This window comes from Sus scrofa, chromosome 2 (genome assembly GCF_000003025.6).
Source record: "Sus scrofa isolate TJ Tabasco breed Duroc chromosome 2, Sscrofa11.1, whole genome shotgun sequence".
In the NCBI taxonomy this organism is placed as follows: Eukaryota; Metazoa; Chordata; class Mammalia; order Artiodactyla; family Suidae; genus Sus; species Sus scrofa.
In genome coordinates this window covers 78,567,547-78,594,028 of record NC_010444.4, presented here as the reverse complement: position 1 = coordinate 78,594,028, position 26,482 = coordinate 78,567,547, and the positions used below count along the sequence as shown (strand labels likewise).

Here is a 26,482-nt window from a genome sequence, read left to right as displayed (position 1 = left end):
AGTATTTTCTTCTTTAAGAACTCCCTTCCCCAAGACCCTCCTAATAGAAAAATGTTTTTCACTCCACTGAAAAACCTTTAATGTCTCCTTATTGCTTAGAAAGTAAAGTCTAAATTTTCAACAGGAGAGTCAAGCCCTTCATCTTCTAGTGTCATTATGCTCATCCAGTATCAGTTCAGTCTTAGGTCGCCTCCCTACTATTTCTGATGTCATTCAACTCTTCTGTCTTTCCTTTTATCTCCTCACAGCTCTGTGGAAAATGATCCCTTTGTGTGACTTTCCTCCCAGCCTCTGTCTGAGAAAGTCTTATACATCCTTTAAAATTCAGCTCAAATGTCACTACCTCCTCTGTGAGACCACACTAGTAATACCATGCTGTATAAAAAGGATAACTCTTATACCACACAGTATTTTAATTACACCTGTCTGCCTTCCCACAGAATGTAAGCTCATTCTTTAATTCATTTAAACATTTACTGAGTCATTGTGACATGCCAGGCCCTATGCTAAACCCCAAGGATGTAGAATGTAATGTCATAGAAACACTCTTATCTCAAGAGCAGAAAAACAAAATCTTAAGCTTTGTTATAAGGTGTAGAAGGCATACAGACTCTGTATACAGAAAGTGGTATTTGTTTATGTAAACTGATCATAAAAGCAGGACATGAAAAAGATGTAGGTTTTGCAATACATTTAAAAAGTGGTAAAATAATACTGTCTTAGTGCGAAGATCTATTTTCCTTTTCCAGTTCTTCTGGAATTATTAATCCCTAATAAACATAATTAATAAAATTCAATCTACCATCCAACTATGAGGAAATCTGTCTCCTTTGACTATATAATCTTCTCCTAGGGGAAAGAAACTTGACAGTATGCACAACAACTTATCCCCCTGCAATCTGGAACGAAAAGACTTTTGAATTCACCATCTTTCAAAGATTATACATGCAAAGTATTAGCCTTCATCTGAAGAACTTTCAGCATTCTTCCATACTCTCATATGCAAGTGCAACCTCCAATTACCTTACAAGATAAAAATTGGCAACAAAAGCTTATTTTGTTTCAGTAACCTGGACATATTTATAAAGTCTAAGAATACTATATACACATTTTAGCAAGAAGTTTTAAATGAGTTTTAAAGTCCTTAGAAACCATAGGCATTTTCACAGGGAATTTTAATAAGAAGACCTTCTACACCTAGTAGTCCTAGGTTATAAATTTTAAATATGTGCCTTATTCCTCAACAGAAAAATTAAAATTTTATTGTTCTAGTTTGGGAATCAAACTTGACCACTCTGCAATTAAGGGTGTAATATTAACTATATAATTGTGAAAAAGTTTACATTTCTCAGGAAAACCTTAGGTAATCTTTCAATAAAACACAAACATCTATTTTCTTGTGTGAAATAACTATCAGTCCTTTTAGAAGGTGACATTTAAGTTTACCATCAGCCATCATCTGAGCTATCTCTACCTAAATACCGTATTTAGATGCATTCTAAGAGGTTTTCAGGAAGAGCAACCACAGATACCTGGCAGTAAACTAAAAAGCCAAAGCACTAGCTTCATATATCATGTGTAAAATGGTGTCAATTGTGTACGTTACTCTGTGCTTAGAAAGTTATTTACAACATATGGCTCTCTTTGGTAGCATAATCTCTAGAAAGAACTGCTTCACGATGGGAAGAAATGAGTCTCTCCTTGAACTCACTTTTTTTTTCTTCGCTAATAGTTCTTTCTGGCTTTTCTTTTAAAACAGTCAAAGGTTTCAACCAGTTGAGTTGCTGCCACCTTCTTATTAAACTTTAATAAGCTAAGCTTTTTAAGCCACATAAAAATTTCATCAAGCACTTCTCAACCTTAGGAAAAACGGAAGGAGGAACAAAGGTCAGAACACCACTTTCCGCTACAGCAGGCGTCTGGAGAAGAATGCTTTGGAAGTCTGCGGGCAGTCAGCCACAAAACAAACGCTGGGAAACCAGTTTGTGGCCTGTACCAGATGGTGACTACACTGAGTCCTTCATCACTCACAGGCCCCATGCTGGGTGCTAATTAAAGCACTACCATCAAAGAGCAGGCTCCTGGGACAAACCATTGCTCCCCCCCTCCCCCCGCCAAGTCCTTGAGATGTGCTACATTCAACCCAATATTATAGGGTTTTCTTTTCAAGAATACCCTTTCAGAGCTACTCTTGATCATTTCTGTACTTTTAGTCTTTCATAATGGCAATTTTTTTTTTTTTTTTTTTGTCTTTTTGCCATTTCTTGGGCGGCTCCCGCGGCATATGGAGGTTCCCAAGCTAGGGGTTGAATCGAAGCTGCAGCCACCGGCCTACGCCAGAGCCACAGCAACGCGGGATCCGAGCCGCGTCTGCAACCTACACCACAGCTCACGGCAACGCCCGATCGTCAACCCACTGAGCAAGGGCAGGGACCGAACCCGCAACCTCATGGTTCCTAGTCATTAACCACTGAGCCACGACGGGAACTCCAATGGCAATATATTTTAAAGGCATCCTTAATTTATTAAGAAAAGGAATATGGTATACTACTTATTTATATAAAGTCAGTAACAGAAGGAACAGAAAAAAGAGTTGAAAGAAGTGACTGGTTGCTGGGAAATGAATTAGGAGGAAGAAAAGACTGGGCAAGGAACCAAGCCTTGCAGTACTATTTATTTTTAAAAACCACGTTCATATATGACATTGGTAAAAAATTTAAAGTTAAAAATGAAGGCAACAGAGTTCCCGTCATGGCTCAGTGGTTAACGAACCAGACTAGTATCCATGAGGATGAGGGCTTGATCCCTGGCCTCATTCAGTGGGTTAAGGATCCAGTGTTGCCATGGGCTGTGGTATAGGTCACAGATGAGGCTCGGATCTGGCACTGCTGTGGCGTAGGCTGTGGAATAGGCCTGCAGCTACAGCTCCAACTTGACCCCTAGCCTGGGAACCTCCATATGCCACAGATGTGGCCCTGAAAAGACAAAAAAAAAAAAAGAAGGCAACATCACTAGTTAAAGAGCAGAGGTAAAAGAACAATTCAGTTATACCACTGTCCATCAAGAAGCTGAAAAACATCAGCTGACATCTATTTTCCTCAAATATCATTAAAGAGAATTTCTTGGCAGGCACTTTGATGATAAATAACACAAGTGTTGTCATATTGTTAGTGCTGATCTGACTCTGTATTCCTTCTTCCAGCAGAACTCAATTTCATAGCTATTCCTTTTGTCAAAAATATCATAAAACTGGTGCATTCTACTTTAAGGCTGTAAACTTGATTTTATACATGCACATCCAATATGGATGAAATGCACTTTTCTATAAAAGTGGCATATTTTTAGATCAGTTAAATATTTTCATCTAATATCCCTCTATTGCTTCAATCATCTACATCCAAGTCAAAAATCTCAGGAGATGCAGCTATAGGGACTTTCAGTTCCGCCACAGTGGAGTAGCCCTATTCCTCCCAGGCCCTCCCCATGACACCTAAAAAGTCCTGGACATAACATAACAAATGAACACAGGGAGTCTCTGAAAGGAAGAAAGATGTGGTGGGCTGCCTAGGGACCTTGAGCTTGAATGCCAGATGGTGAATTCCTTGGACTCTGATACATCCCAGATGAGGTGGCTGCAGAAGCCTCCAATCTGCAAAAGTCAACAGGAACAGACACCATCACCCCATTCAAAACAAAACAAAACAAAACAAAACAAAAAAGGCTGCTTCCTCTAGCCAAAGTACTAGCAAAAGTGAGCTATACTCATCCAAATACCAATGGAAAAACTGCACACCTCTTCCCATGATGGTTTCAGCAGAGCCCACTGGGAAAGTAATTTTCCCCTCCCTGCCCCCAATCTCCTCTCAGAAGCAAGCTAATAAGCACTCTGATATAAATGATATCTATAAAACACTCCAGCCAATAGCAGAATGCATATTTTTTCCCTCAGAAAACATTCACCAAGACAGACCAAATCCTAGGTCATAAAATAAACCTCGACAAATCTAAAAGAACTGAAATTGGAGTTCTCTGTTGCCTTAGTGGGTTAAGGATTTGGTGTTGTCACTACTGCAGCTCAGGTTGCTGCTATGACACGGGTTTGATCCCAGGCCTGGGAACTTCCACATGCCATAGGCGTGGCCAAAATAAATTAATAAATGAAAATAAAGAACTGAAATCATACAGAGCATTTCTCGGATCATAATGAAATCTAATTAGAGATCACTAAAATAACAGTAAAATCTCCAAACAAGTGTGACTTGAAGAACATACTTCTAAAAAACATGAGTCAAAGAGAAAGTCACAAAAGAAAAAAATTACACAAAGATGAATAACAATAAGATCCTACTGTATAGCACAGGGAACTACATCTAGTCTCTTGTGTTGGAACATGATGGAGGATAATGTGAGAAAAAGAATGTACACACACACACACACACATATATGTATGACTGGGTCACTTTGCTGTACAGCAACAGTTGACAGAACATTGCAAATCAACTATAATTTTAAAAAAAGATGAATGAAAATCAAAATATAGGATATCAAAGCATATGGAACGCAGTTAAAGTAGTACTAAGAGAGAAACAGCAATGAATGCATACATTATTAAGAGAAATAATCTAAACAAATCTATCATTTAAAAATGAAATTTAGGAGTTCCCATCGTGGCTCAGTGGTTAATGAATCCAACTAGGAACCATGAGGTTGCGGGTTTGATCCCTGGCCTTGCTCAGTGGGTTAAGGATCAGGCATTGCTGTGAGCTGTGGTGTAGGTGGCAGACGTGGCTCGGATCCTGCATGGCTGTGGTGTAGGCTGGCAGCTACAGCTCCAATAAGACCCCTAGCCTGGAAACCTCCATAAGCCGCTGGTGAAGCCCTAAAAGGACAAAAAATAAAAAATAAAAAATAAAATGAAATTTTAAAAAGTTTGTTTTTGAAAAATCTATGACATTGAGAAATTTCTAGGAAGACTGACAAAGATAAAAAGAGAACATACAAATTAAAATCAGAAATGAACACGAGTTATCACTACAGACACTGCAGCTATTAAAAGAATAAAGCAATAATATGAACAACCATATGCTCATAAACATGACAACATTTTTAAAAAGGGCCAATTCCTTAAAACCCTAAAATTACCAAAACTCAATAAAGATGAAATTGACAATCTGAATAGTCTTTTAACCAATAAAGAAGTTTTTACAACTCTTCACTCAAAACTATAGATCAGTATCTCTCATGAAATTAGAAAAATCCTCAACAAAATTAGCCAATCAAATCCAGCAATGCACAAAAAATTACATGCCATGACCCAGTGGGATTTATTCCAGGTATATAAGACTAGACCAAGTGCAGTTTATTATAGGTGTGCAATAATCCAATAATCAAAAGTCAATGAGTGCAATCTACCACAGGCTACAGAAAACAAAAAAACATCATATGATCACATCAACTAGATGCATAAAAAGAATTTGACAAAATCCAGTGTTCATTTTTGATAAAAATTCTCAGCACATTAGAAATAGAGAGAACCTTCCTCAACTTAATAAACATCTACAAAATGCAATAGCTAACAACATACTTAACAATAAAGGCTGAATCCTTTCCTCTAAGACTGGTCACAGACAAGGATGCCACTCTTACCACTGCTATTACACATAGACACTGCAATAATAAAAGAAAAAGAAGGCAATGAAACTGGAAAGGAAGAAATAAAACTGTTGTTATTTGCAAATAACATGACTGTCTATACAGAAATTCCCAAGCAATCTACAATAATAAGTGAGTTTACAAAAGGCCGCAGATACAAAATCAATATACAAAATTTAGTCACATTTGGATATTCTTATAATGAGAATGTGAAACCTGAAAGTAAAAACGTATTTATAGTCCACCTACTATTACATTACTGTTCAGTCACTCCAAAATACAAAATTCTTAGGTATAAACTCAATAAAACATGTATAGGACCTGTATGCTCAAAACTATAAAACGCTGACAAAAGAAATTAAAAACGACCTAAATTAGTGGAAAAACATACAAAGTTCATGAACCGGAAAATTCAGCATGGTAAATATATCAATTCTCCCCAAACTGATCAACAGGTTTAATACATTAATATCAAAGTCCTAGCAAGAAACTTTTTTTATGGTAGTGACATAGACAAGCTTATTATAAAATTTATATGATGGAGTTCCCGTCGTGGCGCAGTGGTTAACGAATCCGACTAGGAACCATGAGGTTGCGGGTTCGGTCCCTGCCCTTGCTCAGTGGGTTAACGATTCGGCGTTGCTGTGAGCTGTGGTGTAGGTTGCAGACGCGGCTCGGATCCCGCGTTGCTGTGGCTCTGGTGTAGGCTGGCGGCTACAGCTCCGATTAGACCCCTAGCCTGGGAACCTCCATATGCCATGGGAGTGGCCCAAAGAAATAGCAAAAAAAAAAAAGCCAAAAAAAAATTTATATGAAAAGACTCTAGGACCTAGAATAGATAAAACAATCTTGAAAAATAACAATAAAATGAGAAGAATCACTTTACCCAATACTAAGGCATAATATACAGCTATAGTAATCAGGACAGTGTGGTATGGTCTGTGGTATGGTAAGGCTAGACACATAAATCAGTGGAAGAGAATATAAAACCCAGAAACATACCCACACGAACATGCCCAACTGTTTGACAAAGGTGCAATATTGGATATACAAGCAAAAAAAGAGGAACCTCAACCTAAACCTCATACTTTATGCTTATATGTAAAATATAAAATTTTTATTAAGAAAATTAGAAAATCTTTGGTATCTAAGGCTACGCAAAAGTTTCTAGACTTGACAGTAAAAGTGCAATTCAAAGAAGGAAAAATTGATGAATTAAGCATTAAAATTAAATTTTTTTGCTCTTCAAAAGACCCTGGAAGAAACTGAGAGAAAATATTTGCAAACCACTATTTGACAAGACTTGTCAGAACCCTAACCCAACCCTAACTGAAACTCAAACGTAAAACAAGCAAACAAACAAACAAACAAACAAAAAAACCCAGTAGAAAATGAGTAAAAAACATTAGTGGACATTTCACTGAGAGGGATATACAGGTGGCAATTAGTACATGAAAGATGTTCAACTTAGTAGCCATTAGACAAATGCAAATTAAAATCACCAAAGAGATACTACTGTATACCTATCAGAACAGCTAAGATGAAAAATAGTGATAACACCAAATGCTGCCAGGGATGCAGAGGAAGTTTATCAGGAATATGTTTCTATCAGGAATGTAAAATAGTACAGCCACTTGGGAAAGAGTATGGCAGTGTCTTACAAAATTAAATACACGTTTATCATAATAAATAGGAAACTGCACACCTGAACACTAATGCCTGGGAAGTGAAAAATTTGTTCACACAAAAACCTGTACATTAGTGTTCAGAGTCACTCTATTTATAATAGCCTAAAACTGGAAACAACTTGAGGTTAACCAATTATGGTACATCCAAGCCACAGAATACAAGTCAGCAATAAAAAGGAATAAATTGCTGACACATATAAAATTTGGAAGGATCTCAAGGGAATTATGTTAGGTGAAGAAATCCAAACTCTGGAAGTTAAGTACTACATGAGTCCATTTATATAACATTCCTAAAATGACAAAACTATAGAGTGGAGAACAGATATACTAAGTCTGGGTTAGGCAGTGGTGTAGGAGAGAGGTGTTAACAGCTCTAAAAGAATTTGCACACGAGATCCTTGTGATATCTGCTCTGTTTCTTGACTGTGATAGTGGTCACTGGGAATTTAATAGAATTATACACACATTAGCAAAAATTCAACTGGAAAAATCTGAATAAGATGAGTATATTGTATCTACGTTGATTTTCTGGTTGTGATATTTGCTATAGTTATTAAGATTTTACAAGAGAGATATGGGATCTCTCTGTATTATTTCTCTACAAATGCATGTGGAAAAAAAAAAAACAAAACAAAACCCAAAGGTAGTAGAAGAGAAAGAAATCATAAAAATAAGAGCAGAAATAAATGAAATAGAGACAAAAAGCAATAGAAAAGATGAAACTAAAAGCTGGTACTTGGAAAAGATAAACAAAATTGATAAACCTTCAGCTAGACTCATCAAAAAAAAAAAAGTTAAAGATCTGATATTGTCACTGCTGTGGCTTGGGTGGTTGTTGTGGCACAGGTTTGATCCCTGACCTGGGAACTTCTGCATGCTCTGGGCATGGCCAAAAAATGAAAAATGAAAAGGGAGCAGTTACAATCAACACCACAGAAATACAAAGGATCATTAGGAGACCATTATGAGCAAGAATTCATGAATAAAATGGACAATCGAGAAGAAACAGACAATTTCTTGGAAAAGTACAATCTCCCAAAACTGAACCAGGAAGAAATAGAAAATATGAACATACCAAGTACCAGGACTGAAAGTGAATCAGTAATTAAAAACTACCGGAGTTCCCGTCGTGGCGCAGTGGTTAACGAATCTGACTAGGAACCATGAGGTTGCAGGTTCGATCCCTGCCCTTGCTCAGTGGGTTAACGATCCGGCGTTGCCATGAGCTGTGGTGTAGGTCGCAGAAGCGGCTCGGATCCTGCGTTGCTGTGGCTCTGGCGTAGGCTGGCAGCTACAGCTCCGATTGGACCCCTAGCCTGGGAACCTCCATATGCCGCAGGAGCGGCCCAAGAAATGGCAAAAAGGAAAAAAAAAAAAAAAAGTAATTAAAAACTCCCAAGACCAGATGACTTCACAGGTGAATTCTACTAAACATTGAGATGAGTTAACACTTATTCTTCTAAAACTATTCTATTCCAAAAAACTGCAGAGGAAAGAATACTTCTGAACTCATTCTGTGAGGCCATCATCACCCTGATACCAAAACCAAAGATACCATAAAAAAAGAAAATTACATAGATGCAAGAATCTTGACCAAAACACTATTAAACCAACTCCAACAATACATGTAAAGGACCATACCCTATGATCAAGCGGGATTTATCCTAGGGATTTTTCAATATCTGCAAATCAATGTGATATACCACATTAACAAATTGAAGAATAAAAACCATACGACCTTCTCAACAGATGCAGAAAAAGCTTTTGACAAAATTCAAAATCCATTTATGACGAAAAAAAAAAAACACTCTTCAGAAAGTGGGCATAGAAGGAACATACCTCAACATTAAAAAGGCCACATATGACGCACTCACAGCTAGCTAGCATCATACTCAAAGGTGAAGAGCTGAAAGCATTTCTCCCAAGTCCAGCTACAGGAAAAGGATACCTACCCTCACCACTTTTACTCAACATACTTTTGGAAGGCCTAGTCAAAGAAATCAGAGAAGAAAAAGAAATAAAAGTAATCCAAATTGGAAAAGAAGTAGTGAAACTGTCACTGTCTGCTGATGACATGAGGCTATACACAAAAATCCTAAAGACACCACCAGAAAACTACTAGACCTCATCAATGATATCAGTAAAATTGCTGGATACTAAGTCAATACACAGATGTCTGTTGTGTTTCTATACATTAACAACAAAATATCTGTGAGAAATGACCCCATTTACCATCTCATAAAAAAGAATAAAATACCTAGGAACAAACCTACTTAAGGAGGCAAAAGACCAATACCCTGAAAACTGTAAGATGCTGATGAAAGAAATCAAAGATGACACAAACAAATGGAAAGATATATTGCGTTCCTGGACTGGAAGAATCAATATTGTCAAAATGACTGTACTGCCCAAGGCAATCTACAGATCCAGTATAATCCCTATCAAATTACCAATGGCATTTTTCACTGAAAATAAACTATTTTTATTTATTTTTATTTTTTAATTACTCAAATGAATTTATCACATCTGTAGTTGTATAATGATCATAACAATCTGATTTCACAGGATTTTCATCTCACAGCCCAGGCACATCCCCCCACCTCCCAAAGTGTCTCCTCTGGAGACCATAAGTTTTTCAATATCTGTGAGTCAGCATCTGTTCTGCAAAGAAGTTCTGTCTGTCCTTTTTTCAGATTCCACATGTCAGTGAAAGCATTGGATGTTGGTGTCTCATTGTATGGCTGACTTCACTTAGCATGATAGTTTCTAGGTCCATCCATGTTGCAAAAAATGCTGGTATTTTGTTCTTTTTAATGGCTGAGTAATATTCCATTGTGTTTATGTACCACATCTTCTGGATCCACTCCTCTGTCAATGGACATTTAGGTTGTTTCCATGTTTTGGCATTGGAGTACATGTGTCTTTGCGAGTCGTAGTACTAGTGTTCCTTTTTCTCCACACCCTCTCCAGCACTTATTGTGTGTAGACTTCTTGATGATGGCCATTCTGGCTGGTGTAAGGTGGTACCTCAGAATGGTTTTGATTTACATCTCTCTAATAATGATTGATGTTGAACATCTTTCCATGTGTTTCTCGGCCATCTGTATGTCTTCTTTGGAGAATTGACTGTTTAGATCTGCCCATTTTTTGATAGGCTTGTTTGTTTTTTTGGTATGGAGCTGCAGAAAGTGTTTATAAATGTTGGAGATTAATCCCTTGTCAGTCGATTCACTTGCAAAGATTTTCTGCAATTCTGTGGGTTTTCTTTTTGTGTTGTTTAGGGTTTCCTTTGCTGTGCAGAAACTTTGAAGTTTGGTTAGGTCCCATTTGTTTATTTTTGTTTTTGTTGTTAATACTCTGAGAGGTGGATCTGAGAAGATGTTGCTGTCGTTTATGTCAGAGAGTGTTTGGCCTATGTTTTCCTCTAAGAGTTTCATAGTGTCTGGTCTTATATTTAGGTCTTTAATCCATTTGGAGTTTATTTTTGTGTATGGTGTTAGGGAGTGTTCTAATTTCATTCTTTTCCATGTGGCTGTCCAGTTTTCCCAGCACCATGTATTGAACTGGCTGTCTTTTCTCCATTGTATATTCTTGCCTCCTTTGTCATAGATGAGTTGGCTGTAGGTGCGTGGGTTTAATTCTGGGCTTTCTATCCTGTTCCACAGATCTCTATTTCTGTCTTTGTGCCAGTACCATGTGGTTTTGATGACTGTTGCTTTGTAATATAATCTGAAGTCCAGGAGCCTGATTCCTCCAGGTCCGTTTTTCTTTTTCAGGATGTCTTTGGCTATTCTGGGTCTTTTGTGCTTCCAAACAAACTTTAAAATATTTTGTTCGAGTTCTGTGAAAAATGTCCTTGGTAGTTTGATAGGGATTGCATTGAATCTGTATATTGCCTTAGGTAGTATAGTCATTTTGATAATATTAACTCTTCCAATCCAAGAGCATGGTATGTCTTTCCATCTATTTGTGTCATCTTTGATTTCTTTCATCAGTGGTTTATAGTTTTCAGAGTACAGGTCTTTTGTCTCTTTGGGTAGGTGTACTCCTAGGTATTTTATTCTTTTGGATGCAGTGGTAAATGGGATTGCTTCCCTAATTTCTCTTTCTGATCTTTCATTGTTAGTGTACAGAAATGACATTGATTTCTGTGTATTGATTTTGTATCCTGTGACTTTGCCAAATTCATAGATGAGCTCTACCAGTTTTCTGGTAGAGTCTTTAGGATTCTCTAGGTATAGCATCATGTCATCTGCAAATAGGGATAGTTTTACTTCTTCCTTTCCAATTTGGATTCCTTTTATCTCTTTTACTTCTCTGATTGCTGTGGCTAGGACTTCGAGAACTATGTTGAAGAGTAGTGGTGAGAGCGGACATCCTTGTCTTGTTCCTGATCTCAGGGGGAATTCTTTCAGCTTTTCACCATTGAGAATGATGTTCGGGAGTTCCTGTCGTGGCGCAGTGGTTGACGAATCCGACTAGGAACCATGAGGTTGCGGGTTCGGTCCCTGCCCTTGCTAAGTGGGTTGACGATCGGGCGTTGCCGTGAGCTGTGGTGTAGGTTGCAGACGCGGCTTGGATCCCACGTTGCTGTGGCTCTGGCGTAGGCCGGTGGCTACAGCTCCGATTTGACCCCTGGCCTGGGAACCTCCATATGCCGCGGGAGCGGCCCAAGAAATAGCAACAACAACAACAAAAAGACAAAAAAAAAAAAAAAAAAAAGAGAATGATGTTCGCTGTGGGTTTGTCGTATGTGGCCTTTATCATGTTGAGGTAGGTTCCCATTATGCACACTTTCTGAAGGGTTTTTAACAGAAATGGGTGTTAGGTTTTGTCAAAGGCTTTTCCCATGTCTATTGAGAGAATTATATGGTTTTTATTCTTCAGTTTGTTAATGTGGTGTATCACACTGATGGATTTGCAGATATTGAAGAACCCTTGCATCCCTGGGATAAATCCCACTTGATCATGTTGTATAATCATTTTAATGTATTGTTGGATGCAGTTTGCTAGTATTTTGTTGAGGATTTTTGCATCGATGTTCATCAGTGAAATAGGCCTGTAGTTTTCTTTTTTTTGTGGAGTCTTTGTCTGATTTTGGCACCAGAGTGATGGTGGCCTCACAGAATGAGTTTGGGAGTATCAGAAGGATAGTTTCAGAAGGAGAGGTGTTAGCTCTTCTCTAAATGTTTGATAGAATTCGCCTGTGAAGCCATCTGGTCCTGGACTTTTGTTTGTTGGAAGTTTTTTAATCACAGTTTCAATTTCAGTTCTTGTGATTGGTCCATTCATCTTTCCTATTTCATCTTGGTTTACTCTTGGAAGATTGTACTTTTCTAAGAATTTGTCCATTTCTTCTAGGTTTTCCATTTTATTGGCATATAGTTGCATATAGCAGTCTCTTATGATCCTTTGAATTTCTGTGATGTCCATGTTACTTCTCCGTTTTCATTTCTAATTTTATTGATTTGAGTCCTCTCTGTTTTGCTTGATAAGTCTGCCTAGGGGTTTATCAATTTTGTTGAGCTTTTCAAAGAACCAGCTTTTCGTTTCATTGATCTTTTCTATGGTTTTTTTTTCTTTCTATTTCATTGATTTCTGCTCTGATCTTCATGATTTCTTTCCTTCTACTAACTTTAGGTCTTGTCTGTTCTTCTCTCTCGAGCTGCTTTGGATGTAAAGTTAGCTTGTTTATTTGAGCTTTTTCTTGTTTCCTGAGGTGGGCTTGTGTTGCTATAACATTTCCTCTTAGAACAACTTTTGCTGCATCCCAGAGGTTTTGGAGTGTCGTATCTTTGTTGTCATTTGCTGCTAGGTATTTTTTAATTTCCTCTTTGATTTCTTCAGTGATCCATTGGTTGTTTAGTAGCATGTTGTTTAGTCTCCAGTGTTTGTGTTTTTTGCAGTTTTTTTCTTTTTGTTGATTTCCAGTCATATAGCATTGTGGTTAGAAAAGATGCTTGATACAATTTTAATTTTCTTGAAGTTACTGAGGTTTGATTTGTAGCCCAGGGTATGATCAATCTTAGAGAATGTTCCATGTGCACTTGAGAAGAATGTGTATTCTGTTGCTTTTGGATGGAATGTCCTGTAAATATCTATTAAGTCCGTCTGGTTTAATGCATCATTCAGGGCCTGTGTTTCCTTATTGATTTTCTGTCTGGTTGATCTGTCCATTGCTGTAAGTGGGGTGTAAAGTCCCCCACTACGATTGTGTTATTGTCGATTTCTCCTTTTAAGGTTGTTAGCAGTTGCCTTATATATTGGGTGAACCTGTGTTGGGTGCGTAGATATTTAAAATTGTTGTATCTTCTTCTTGGATTGATCCTTTGATCATTATGTAATGTCCTTCTTTGTCCCTTAAAATATTCTTCATTTTAAAGTCTATTTTGTCTGATATGATATTGCTACTCCAGCTTTCTTTTGATCCCCATTTGCATAAAATATTTTCTTCCATCCTCTCACTTTCAATATGTATGTGTCCCTAGAAGTGAAGTGGGTCTCTTGAAGACAGCATATATATGGGTCTTGTTTTTGTATCCATTCAGCCAGTCTCTGTCTTTTGGTTGGGGCGTTTAGTCCATTCACATTTAAGGTAATTATTGATATGTATGTTCTGATTGCCATTTTATTAATTGCTTTGGATTTGTTTTTACTGCTCTTTTTTCTTTCCTCCTTCTCTTGTTCTTTTCTGCCTAGAGAAGTTCCTTTAGTATTTGTCGTAAGGCTGGTTTAGTGTTGCTGAATTCTCTTAGCTTTTGCTTATCTGTGAAGGTTTTGATTTCTCCTTCAAATCTGAATGAGAGCCTTGCTGGGTAGAGTAATCTTGGTTGGAGGTTTTTCCTTTCATCGCGTCAAGTATATCATGCCACTCCCTTCTGGCCTGCAGAGTTTCTGTTGAAAAATCTGCCGATAATCTTATTGGGGTTCCCTTGTATGTTATTTCTTTTCCCTAGCTGCTTTCAAGATTTTCTCTTTGTCTTTAATTTTGGTCAGTTTGATTAATATGTGTCTCGGGGTATTCCTCCTTGGGTTTATTTTATATGGTACTCTTTGTGCTTCCTGGATTTGAGTGAGTGATTCCTTCCCCATGTTAGGGAAGCTTTCAGCTATTATCTCTTGGAATATTTTTTATGTCTCCTTCTCTCTCTCTTCTTCTGGCACCCCTATAATACAGATGTTTGTGTGTCACGTTGTCACAGAGCTCTCTGAGACTCTCTTCATTTCTTTTCAGTCTTTTTTCTCTTTTCTGTTCCGCATCCGTAATTTCCACTAATCTGTCCTCCACCTCACTTATTGGTTTTTCTGCCTCCTGTATTCTGCTGTTAGCTGCTTCTAGTGAATTTTTTATTTCCGTTATTGTATTTTGCATCTCTTCTTGTTTAAGTTTTATATCTTGTATCTCTTTGGTCAGTGTTTCCTGTAAGTTATCCATCTTTGCCTCCAGTTTATTTCCAATGTCTTGCATCATCTTCAGCATCAACAGTCTAAAGTCTTTTTCCTGGAGGCTGAGAATCTCCTCACTTAGCTGTTTTTCTGGGGTTTTTCCTTTCTCCCTCATCTGAGTTATAGTTCTCTGTCTTTTCATTTTTATAGGTTTTTGGTGTGGTGACCTTTTTACAGATAATAGAGTTGTAGCCTCTCTTACTTCTGATGTCTGCCCCCTTGTGGCTCAAGTCAGTATGGGGGGCTTGCTGTAGGCTTCCTGATGGGAGGGGCAGATGCCTGCCCCCTGGTATGTGGAGCGGATTCTAATCCCTCTGGTGGGTGGGACTTAGTCTCTGGATGGGATTAGAGGCAGCTGTGTGCCTGAGGGGTCTTTATGTAGCCTGTTTACTGAGGGGCAGGGCTGTGATCCCCCTGGACTGTTGTTTGCCCTGGGGCTTCTCAGCAGCTGATTGACGGGTGGGGCCAGATTTTCCCAAAATGGCCACCTCCAGAGGAAGGCACTGCTGCTGAATATTCCCAAGAGCTTTGCTTTCAATGTCCTTCCCTCACAACAAGCCACGTTCACCCCTGTTTTCCCAGGATGTCCTCCAAGAACTATGGTCAGGTTTGACCCAGATTCCCATGGAGACTTTGCTTCGCCCTAGGACCCAGTGCATGTGAAAGTCTGTGTGCACCTTTTAAGAATGGGGTCTCCATTTCCCCCAGTCCCATGGAGCTCCTGCACACAAGCCCCACTGGCCTTCAATGCCAGATGCTCCAGGATTCTTTCTCCCTGTGCCAGATCCCCACACATGAGAGTTTGATGTGTGGCTCAGAACTCTCACTCCTGTAGGTGAGTCTCTGTGAACCAGTTAGTTTCCAGTCTGTGATGCTTCCCACCCAGGACATATGGGGTTGTTTATATCATGAAATTTCCCCTCCTACCTCTTGATGTGTCCTCCTCTTTTTCTTCTGGAGTAGGATATCTTTTTTAAGGTTTCCAAGTCCATTTGGGTGAAGAGTGCTCAGCCTTTAGTTGTTAATTTTGTTGTTTTTAGGAGAGAAGTTAAGCTCCAGTCCTTCTATTCAGCCATCTTAATCCCCCCGAAAATAAACTATTTTTAAATTTGTATAGAAACAGAAAAGACCCCAAATAGCCAAAAAATCTTTTTTTTTTTTTTTTTTTTTTTTTTTGTCTTTTTGCTATTTCTTGGGCTGCTCCCACGGCATATGGAGGTTCCCAGGCTAGGGGTCCAATCGGAGCTGTAGCCACTGGCCTACGCCAGAGCCACAGCAACACAGGATCCGAGCCACGTCTGCAATCTACACCACAGCTCATGGCAACGCCAGATCGTTAACCCACTGAGCAAGGGCAGGGACCGAACCCGCAACCTCATGGTTCCTAGTCGGATTCGTTAACCACTGCGCCACGACGGGAACTCCCCAAAAAATCTTGAGAAAGAAGAATGGAGCTGGAGGAATTAGGCTCCCTAATTCAGACTACACTACAAATCTACAGTCATCAAAAGAGTATGGTACTGGTACAAAAACAGTATTATAGATCAATGAAATAGGATAGAAAGTCCAGAAATAAATCCATGCACTTGTGGTCAATTAATCTATGATGAAGGAAGCAAGAATATATAATAGTTAAAAGACAGTTTCTTTAATAAGTAGTTATGGGAAAACTGGGCAGCTACATGCAAAAGAATGAAATTAGAACACTCTAACACCATACACAAAAATAAAGTCAAAATTTAAGAATGTAAGTCCTAAATGTAATGTAAGACCTAAATGTAAGAATGGATCCTATAAAGCTCCTAGAGGAAAAGAGAGGCAGAACACTCTTTGACATAAATTGCAGCAGTATTTTTTTGGATCTGTCTCCCAGAGTAATAGAAATAAAAACAAAAATAAACAAATGGGACATAATTAAACTTAAAAGCTTTTACACAGCAAAGGAAACCATAAGCAAAATGAAAAGGCAACCTATGGAATGGGAGAAAATATTTGCAAATGATGCTACTGACAAGGGATTAAAAATATACCAAAAGTACATACAGCTTATTATTAAAAAAAAAAACCAACCCAATCAAAAAATGGTGCTGTACAGTGGGGAAAAAAAAATGGGCAGAAGATTTAAAGAGGAATTTCTCCAAGGGAGATATACAAATGGCCAACAAGCACATGAAAATATGCTTACTATCACTAATTAGTAGAGTAATGCAAACCAAAGCTACAATGAGGTATCATCTCACACCAGTCAGAATGGCCATCACCAAAAAGTCTGCAAATAATAAATGCTGGGGAGAATGAGGAGAAGAAGAAACCCTCCTCCACTGCTGTTGGGAATGTAAGCAGGTGTAGCCACTATGGATAACAGTATGGAGGTTCCTTAAAAAACTAAAAATAGAGCTACCATATGATCCTGCAATTACATTCCTGGGTATATATCTGGAGAAAACTCTAATTTGGAAAGATACATGCACCCCAGTGTTGACTGCAGCACTAATTATAATAGTCAAGATATGGAAGCAATCTAAATGTCCATCAACTAATGAATGAGGAAAGAAGAGCTGATACACACAAGCACGTGTGTGCACTGGAATATTATTCAGCCATAAAAAATGAAATGCCATTTGCAGCAACTAGAAATAGATGGACCCAGAGATTATCATACTAAGTGAAGTAAGTCAGAAAAAACAAATATTATATGATATCACATGTGGAATCTAAAACTGAGTACAAGTCAACTTATTTACAAAACAGAAATAGATGCACAGACACAGAAAAAAAACTTAACGGTTACCAAAAGGGATAGCAGTAGGGGTAGATAAATTAGGAATTTGGGATTAACATGTATACATTATTATATATAAAAGAGATAAACAACAAAGAACTACAGTATAGCACAAGTATCCTGTAATAACCTATAATGCAAAAGAATCTGCAAAAGAATAAATACATGTATAACTGAATCACTTGCTGTATATCTGAAACACAATGTTGTAATTTAACTATATTTCAATTTAAAAAATGGTTAAGGGGGTTCCCGTTGTGGCTCAGTGGTTAACGAATCCCATTAGGAACGATGAGGTTGTGGGTCTGATCCCTGGCCTTGCTCAGTGGGTTAAGGATCTGGCGAGCTGTGCTGTAGGTCATAGACGCGGCTAGGATCTGGCATTGTGGTGACTCTAGCGTAGGCCAGCAGCTGTAGCTCCAATTAGATGCCAGCTGGGGAACCTCCATATACCACAGGTGGGGCCCCTAAAAAAGCAAAAAAAAAAAAAAAAGGTTAAAAAAAAGAAGCATCAAAACTGCTGGCCTGTATTCCTCAAAAATGTCAATGTCATAGAACAGATTAAAAAAAAACATGACAGGAGTTCCCATTGTGGCTCAGTGGAAACAAATCTGACTAGAAACTATGAGGTTGCGGGTTTGATCCCTGGCCTCGCTCAGAGGGTTAGGGATCCGGCACTGCTGTTAGCTGTGGTGTAGGTTGCAGACGCAGCTTGGATCTTACATTGCTGTGGCTCTGGCATAGGCTGGCAGCAACAGCTCCGATTATACCCCTAGCCTATGAACCTCAATATGCCATGGGTGTGGCCCTAAAAAGACAAAAGACAAAAACAAAAAAAGACATAACAACTGAATGTAACATATAATCTGATTGGATCAATCTAGTGTTTTCTTTGCTACAAAGGACTTTATTAAGGCAATTTTTACAAAACTTAGAAAGAAAAGGTCTAGAGATTAAATAACGACATTAATGTTAATTTCTTTTCCTTTTTTTTTTTTTTTGTCATTTTGTCTTTTTAGGGCTACACCCATGGCATATAGAAGTTTCCAGGCTAGGGGTTGAATCTGAGCTGTAGCTGCCAGTCTATGCCACAGCCACAGCAACACAGGATCCAAGCTGCATTTGTGATCTACACCACAGCTCACAGCAAGGCCAGATCCTTAACACAATGAGTGAGGCCAGGGATTGAACCTACGTCCTCATGGATACTAGTTGGGTTTGTTAACCACTAAGCCATGACAGGAACTCCAATTTCATTATTTTGATAATCATACTGTGGTTATATAAGAGAATGTTCTTGCTTTTATAAAATACACATTAAAGCATTTAAGGGTAGAGGGGCATCTTATCTCAAATGGTTAAAAAAAGTGTATACATACGAACGGAAGTATGGCAAAATGTTAACAGTTGGAACATTTGAGTAAGGGAATACTTTTACTATTCTTGTAGCTTTCTATCAGGTCTGAAATTATAAATAATAAAAAATTTTAAAGACATATAGGATGCCACGCAGAGCCTGGCACATAAATGTTCAATAATTATAGTTTTCAGATATTTTATAATACCTATTTTTAGATGAAGAAACAAGATGAGAAGCTGAATAGAATGCCAAGAGGACTATGGCAAACTGGTGGTAGATCAGGATTTGAACTCAGATCTGATCCATACCAAAGTCTGTGTTCCTTTCACTAGTATGAAGAAGGATGAAAATTTCACACATCTCACATGGGTTTGGATGTATTCTGTGTAAGGAGAGGATGATGCTCTATAAGAACTGGCTTTAAGCCACTCGCTAAGCAATTCGTTTCTTCTTTTTTAGGGCCATACCCGCTGCATATGGAGGTTCCCAGGCTAGGGGTCTAATCAGAGCTACAGTGGCCAGGCTACGCCACAGCCACGCAGGATCCTAGCCGCATCTGTGACCCATACCACACCTCACGGCAATGCCAGATCCTTAACCCACTCAGCGAGGCCAGGGATTAAACTCGCAACCTCATGGTTTCTAGTCGGATTTGTTTCTGCTGTGCTCCAACAATTCACTTCTTAATTTCCGGGGAGAAAAGCCTGAGGACTGGGATTTAACACCTAAAATCTGGCTCGAGGGTGGATATCTTGTCTACGGCACATCAAATAAACAAAGTAAAAAACTTAGAGAAAACCATCTGCAAGTCTTCAAAGACAGGGCAGCATATTGTCGTCTTTGTGCTTTTATTCATTCATCTGAAATCCACTGGGTCCTTAGGCTGTGCTGGTCAATGAAATTTCTAGGATGACTATTTAGATGTATCTCTTCTATTGGCCCTTCCCCACCTCTCCTCCACACATGGCTAAGCTTAAACAGGACAGATGATTTATTTGTAATTAATTAATTTTCTTCTGAACAGATAATACATAGTTCAAAATTCACATGGGAAAAAAATTCACATGGAACAAAAGGGTATAATAGTGAAGTCTCTCTCCCCACCTTTCTAACTCCCTTGCCACTGATAACAAGTGTTACCAGCTTAAAAATATTTCAAATATTTCTTCGAATTACCAGAATTAGCTGGACTATATTATGATATTAAGCTAACCATTTACCTAAAATATTCCAAGTAATTACTATAAATTTAGTAAATTTTTTATTTAGGCATTTAAAATATCCTTAAAATACCTGTGTAGACATGTTTTCAACATGTTAAAGTGACTCAGGGTTAAAACATTTTTTAACGAAAAACTGTATTATATATGATTATAATAGTTGGCTAGTAAGCATCACTGGTAGCTCACCTGGTTTCTGTCCCGGGCATTTGTGTATCTGATCTTCTGAATGAAGTAGAATATAAGCCATGCTGAAGAAATAATCATCAAAACAATAAAGGATATTGACACGAAGACTAGAGAGCCACGGCTGAAGTTCTTTGGCGGCATTCGAGTTCCAACAGCTATTGTCATTTGAACAGAGATGTTTTTCTCCAGATAACTCAAAATATCTTTACCCCTCAATTCTGTAATCATGACAGCAATAATATCTCCAGTGCCTGTAATGTAAAATAAATACATATACTCAAGTGACATTTAAACTTTATTGAACATCAAGTAAAAATGCTACTTAGAAAAACAATGCAATTCTTGTTAAGGCAAGGGTTTATATATTCAACTTTTCAAATGAAATAAAGTTGTAGTTGGGTATGCTGGCAACAAGTGGGAACAGAAATTTGTTGTATACTAAACACACTTAAAGCATAAAATGACTGCAGTGATAAGAGCCATGTTAACTTGTTTTAAACTATATTTAAAAAACAGATTATTAAACCAGCCAAATGGAACAAAAGACAGTACATAACATACAGCAATAGAATGTGATAAAATTGTGGCACGTTTTCACTGTCAAACCTTTTCGATCTTAAAATGTTCTATAGAGTCCCAACTCATTAGGAAAAAGAGAAAAAAATTGCTATTTTTTGTATTTCTTACAAATATTTCTGAAGGACCAATTGTTTGCACAACTAGCACAAGGAACAGAAAGAAGTGCAAGATACATGGTTTTATACTATCAGAGTTACGACACAAATCTAAGATTTACAACAGCAATATGCCAAATGGCAGTATCTTTCATCAACAGTTGAAACTAACTTTGATCCTATGTGTAGATTCAATGGGACGAAGGTTCCTTTTTAGTTTACTCCAGAACCTATCTGGAATTCAAACCCTTCCTGAGACATGTCCAAGCTTCAACACTCTGGACTAGTTTGGCATCAAAATACTTCCGGTTTCTAACAGCTGTCCAGAGGTTCTGCTTCAGCCACTAAGTTAACTACAAGGATGTTTGTAAATTTCTTTCCTAGTCATCTAGTTCTTTCACTTATGTAGGCAGTGATACAGTAAAGGCAAGTGACTCCTATGCACAGCATGAAATTTTTACCCCTTTCCCCCGCCACAAAGGGAATAACTTCCCATTTTCTTTTAGGCAAAAAGAGAAGCCTTTCTATAACCAAACTAGCTGTCAGTGATGGTCCTTTAATAAGGTAAAGATGCCTATGACAACATGCAACTTTTACACTATGCCTTTTTCAAAGAGCCCCCAAAGGAGTTCCCGTCGTTGCTCAGCAGAAATGAATCTGACTGGCATCCATGAGGACGCAGGTTCGATCCTTGGTCTCGCTTAGTGGGTAAAGGATCCCTCATTGCCATGAGCTGTGGTGTAGGTCGCAGATGCAGCTTGGATCCAGTGTTGCTGTGGCTGTGGTGCAGGCCAGCAGCTACAGTTCCAATTTGACCCCTAGCCTGGGAACTCCATATGCCACAGATGCAGCCCTAAAAAGACAAAAAAAAAAAAAAAAAAAAAAAAAAGTCCCCAAGACAATGGGGGTCAGAGGAAAGAAAATAAACTATTTTGGGAAAGAGAAAATTATAACTACTTATATAAATTTGAATAAGGTTTGTGCATGTAAATCGTCAAAACAAAATAACCCTCCAACTTGCCCTTTCAAAGGTGTCTTCAATGCCCTTTAATATACTACTATTAAATATTTGGTTTATGTTTCACTTATCATATTTAACTTAAAAGGACTATCCTTGTACAATATGTAGACACACACACACACACCCCAAAGACCATATGTAACTGAAAAGAAATGTTATAATTAAAAGTTTTATGAAAAGTTTAACCCAATGGAACATATATCTTTGTATAGCCTTATTTGAAATTGTCAGTCTTTCAGAATTTATCAGCAGTTTATCAGAATACTGATTAAAAATAAAGAAGAAAACTGCAAAATTAAAGCAACAATGTTAACATCTAATTATCTTTCTGAAATGAGTTCTTTTCACTATGTTAGAAAAAAAATCATAAAATAATGCCAAATCATTTTAAATTTCCACTTAGAAACCTTGTTTGTGCTTTTAAAATGTTGTTCAACAGGCAATGATGTGCAGTATAAGATACCAGGTATGGCTATAAAGTAACTGAGACGGATCCCACAAACGACATATGACAATCAGTCTCATTGCTTTATAATCACACCAGGTACAGTTTTAGAAATCAGTTCTGAGGCTCCCTCTTGAAGACTCAAGCTGCGGAAGGAGCTGGGAACGCTGCACAGGTAGCCAAGGGAATCAATCCATGTAATTTCATTCATTCAAACAACACTAAATGAGCACCATCTAATTTCAATTGGAAAGCTGTTTGGGAAAAGAAGCATTTAATTATTTCAACCTTCCCTTTAACAGTATTTATTGAGCATATACTATCATCAAGGCTCCTTAATGTTCGCCTTTCAAAGAGAGTAGAAAATTATATATATATTGGTCTTTGTCCCTGATTCCTGGGTCAAAGCTCCTAAAACCTTGCAATTTCATAAGTGATAGCACTAGGAGCATCTTTTGCAGTATTAGGTCTTTGACCCTGGTCCTGACACAGATCCTAAATCCCTGGCAATTCCCTAGGTGATAGAGGACTGTTCTTTGTTCTAATGAAGTGAATCTTAGTGGGCTCCTGGACAGCTTCAGTTTGGGGGCTGGTCACCAGAAAGACCAAGCCATGATGAGAAGCTTGGAACTTTCTGCCTCACTCTTCATCCTCTGGGGAGGGAGAGGGAGAGGGAGTAGAGACTGAGTTATTGATTGATCATGCCTACATGAGGCCAGCATAAAAATCCCTACAGTATGGGGGGTCAGAGAGCTTCCAGGCTAGTGAACAACTGGAGGTAGTGGGAAGACAGCCTGCTGGAGAGCCCCCCCTTTTTTTCTTTTTCTTTTCAGGGCGGCACCCATGGTATATGGAGGCTCCCAGGCTAGGGGTTGAATTGGAGCTACAAGCTGCCAGCCTACACCACAGCCACGCCAGATCCTTAACCCACCGAGCAAGGTCAGGGATCGAACCTGAAACCTCACAGTTCCCAGTCAGATTCTTTTCCGATGCGCCACAACAGGAATTCCCCATAGAGAGCCCCTTCTCACATGTATCTCTTCATCTATGGTCCTTGCACTATGTATCTCTTCATCTATGGTCCTCATAACAGCATTTATAATAAACCAGGAGTTCTGTGAGCCCTTCTAACACATTTTTGAAGCAGAGGGAGGAGTTACAGGAACCTCAACTTAGAGCTGGTGGAGCAGAAGTACAGGTGACAACTTATAATTGGCTTCTGAAGTGGTGGGATCGGGGGGTGGTCTTTGTGGGACTGAACCCTTCACTTGTAGGATCTGATGCTAATTCTAGGTAGTGTCAGAATCAAACTGAACTACAGGACACCCAGGTAGTGTTGCCGAGAACTTCTTGGCACAGGGAAAACCCAACACACATTTGGTAACCAGAAGTGTCCGAAGGGAAGTTTTCTGTGTCAGTAGTAAAGGAGACACATACAGGAGTGCTTCTTCCTTTATACCTGCTCTTGATTACATGAAAATGGCATCTACCCTCAAAGAGCAAAGGAGAAACTTAAAGGGACCAGAGAGAGGAGCCAAACATAGGTAGGAGCCAAACATAGGTAGTCTCATGATGCCGGTACAAAGAAAGGGACTGGGAAGAGTGACAGGGAAGGCAACTAAGACAGTGCTGCTCAAACAAAATGAGAAATAATATCAGCAGATCATCAGAATGCTGACAAAGACACTAGGTTCTTAACCACTCTATGTTGTAAATCCCTTAGAGAATCTGATGAGAGGGGACCTCTCCTAGAAGACTCCCTGTCCCCTCGACCCCTTCAGGAGACACTGGACTTCCTCATTCCCCACCCATAAAGGCAACCTGGGCTCAAAGGCCCTAATTGAAGGATGCCTCAAACACCTAACTTTTAAAGATCTGTGGAGCCTTGGTCCAGCTTTTGGGGGTGGGATGGAGGGTGGAGATTTTAATGCCAGAGGAAATGTAAGCTCAGGATAAAATTAGGGTTAGATCAAGTAGTGACTGGTAGGAGTTGAGAACTAATTAGACTGTAATGATGAAACATTCAAGGAGAGCTGATACATATTTGGAACATCCATCACCAAGCTCATGCCCCAAGCCCTTGGCCAACAATACTAATAAATCATGAATATGGTCTCAGAATCCCATGTAGTTCAACAATGCCCAGCAGCCAGAGTTAATTTACCAGAGACAACAGTTAAGTAAAAGCCTAGTTGTGATCCCTGCTTTCACCTATTTTCTTGAAAACTTTCTCCACTATTATTCTTTAATGTGAATCTCTGTTTCCCCTGCTTGAGTTTAGCTACTTTAACAAACAATTCTATTCTATTCTTTCTTCATTTGTTTTGAGAATTTCAAACCCACAGAACAGTTTCAATACTATATGAATACTCATGCACTTTTTATTCAGATCTGTCAACTGGTAATAGTTTTCCTTTTCTGTGGGTATTTATTATTCCTGAACCAACTGAGAGTAAGTTTTAGACCTCATGACATTTCCTCCTTAAATACTCCAGCATTCTCTCTTAAGAATAGGGACACAATTCATTTATCATACTCAAGAAACTGAACTCTGATACAACACTGTTCTATAATACACAATCCACAATCCAATAGCTCTGACTGGTTCTAATAATCACCAGTAGAACTGTTTAGGTCAGTACCCAGAGCCTTATCAGGTCTCGTGGCCACTGTCTTATCTTCCCAATCTCTTCTGATCTAAAGCAGTTTTCTCGGTCACTTCTGGTCGTTCATGATATTGACCTTTTTGATGGATCCAGGGCATATGTTAAAAAAAACTTCCCTCAGTCTGGATTTGCTGGTTTGTTTCCTCATGATTAGACCGCCAAAGGAAACATTTTTGGTGGGATGCTATATAGGTGATGCTGTGTCCTTCTAGTGGGTTATATCAGGAAGCACAGGTCGAGGTTTAACCTTTATTGATGGAAGGCAAATTTTATCACTTGGCTAATCTGTTTTCTGCCAGTTTCTCCAATGTAAACAGACACTTTTCACTATTTGATTAATAAGCAATCTGTGGGGTGATGAGTTCAGAAAATCCTGTTTCCCAACAAACAAGCTTTCATTCAATGTTCTCAGCATCCACTAATGCTCACCAGAATCAGTTACTACAACAGTGTGTGCAAAATAGGGATTTTCTAATACTATGATATTTTCTACACTTTGTAAAGTCGTTTGGTGATCAGAAACACTAATATTTTTCTAATTATCTTTTTTCCCATTAAATAAAACTACCGGGTTGGCAATTTTTCTAGGTGTTTCCCCTCCCCAACACCTAGCAATTCTATTTTTTAATGGGAAAAAAGGATATGTGGAAAAATACGGTAATGCTGCTATTATCCTGACAACAACATCGATTTTTAGGGATCAACAAAATGAACTTCAGAATTAACCTCCTTTGGGCTCTGAAGTTGGAATGTCTAGGTTCAAATTCCAGTATGATACTTGACTCCTCTGAACCTCAGTTTCTTCTTTCAAAAAATCAGGTGTTACCTGCAGGCTTCATGGCAGATGCTCTGTAAATACCAATAATTTACTGAGCTCATCCTACTGGTATTACTATTACTCCTAGAAAGTAAGAAGGCATTCTTTGGAAGAATCCAAAAGACCCCTACCACATAATTTTGGAACTCCTATTCCCTAATTCCTTCTAACACCTTGGAAACACTCAGGAATCTGCTGACCAACACAATCCTCCTGGCTTCTAAGAGGATTCAAGTTTCAGCTGTGGGAGTTGCTGCAGTTGAGAAGTATCAGAAATCCCTATCTTCTCCTCTCAACTGTATTTGTCACCTTGCTGCTAGGCAAGTCCAGTTCAGCTGGGCAGCCAATACTTTAACTATGGAAAGGCAGACACAGGGAAAGAACAAATGAACTGTTTGAGGCACTAGGCCATGAATGGAGAAAGCCCTTTTATGGTAAGCTTTTTCACTTCTATATTGTAAACTTGTCTGTTCTTTTACGAAAGCAGCCATTCTTGTGCAAAATTCCATTTAGCAGAGGCTG

General features: G+C 38.6%; 1 protein-coding gene across 4 annotated transcripts in view; it reads right to left on the bottom strand.

The window, feature by feature from the left end:
• Positions 1-26,482, bottom strand: part of RNF130 (ring finger protein 130) — a 154,318-nt gene that overhangs the window by 76,007 nt on the left and 51,829 nt on the right. For all 4 annotated transcript variants that reach the window (XM_021084321.1, XM_021084322.1, XM_021084320.1 and 1 more), the window contains exon 3: positions 20,338-20,588. In XM_021084321.1, the coding sequence (XP_020939980.1) occupies positions 20,338-20,588 (251 nt within the window). The remainder of the gene's footprint in view (positions 1-20,337; positions 20,589-26,482) is intronic.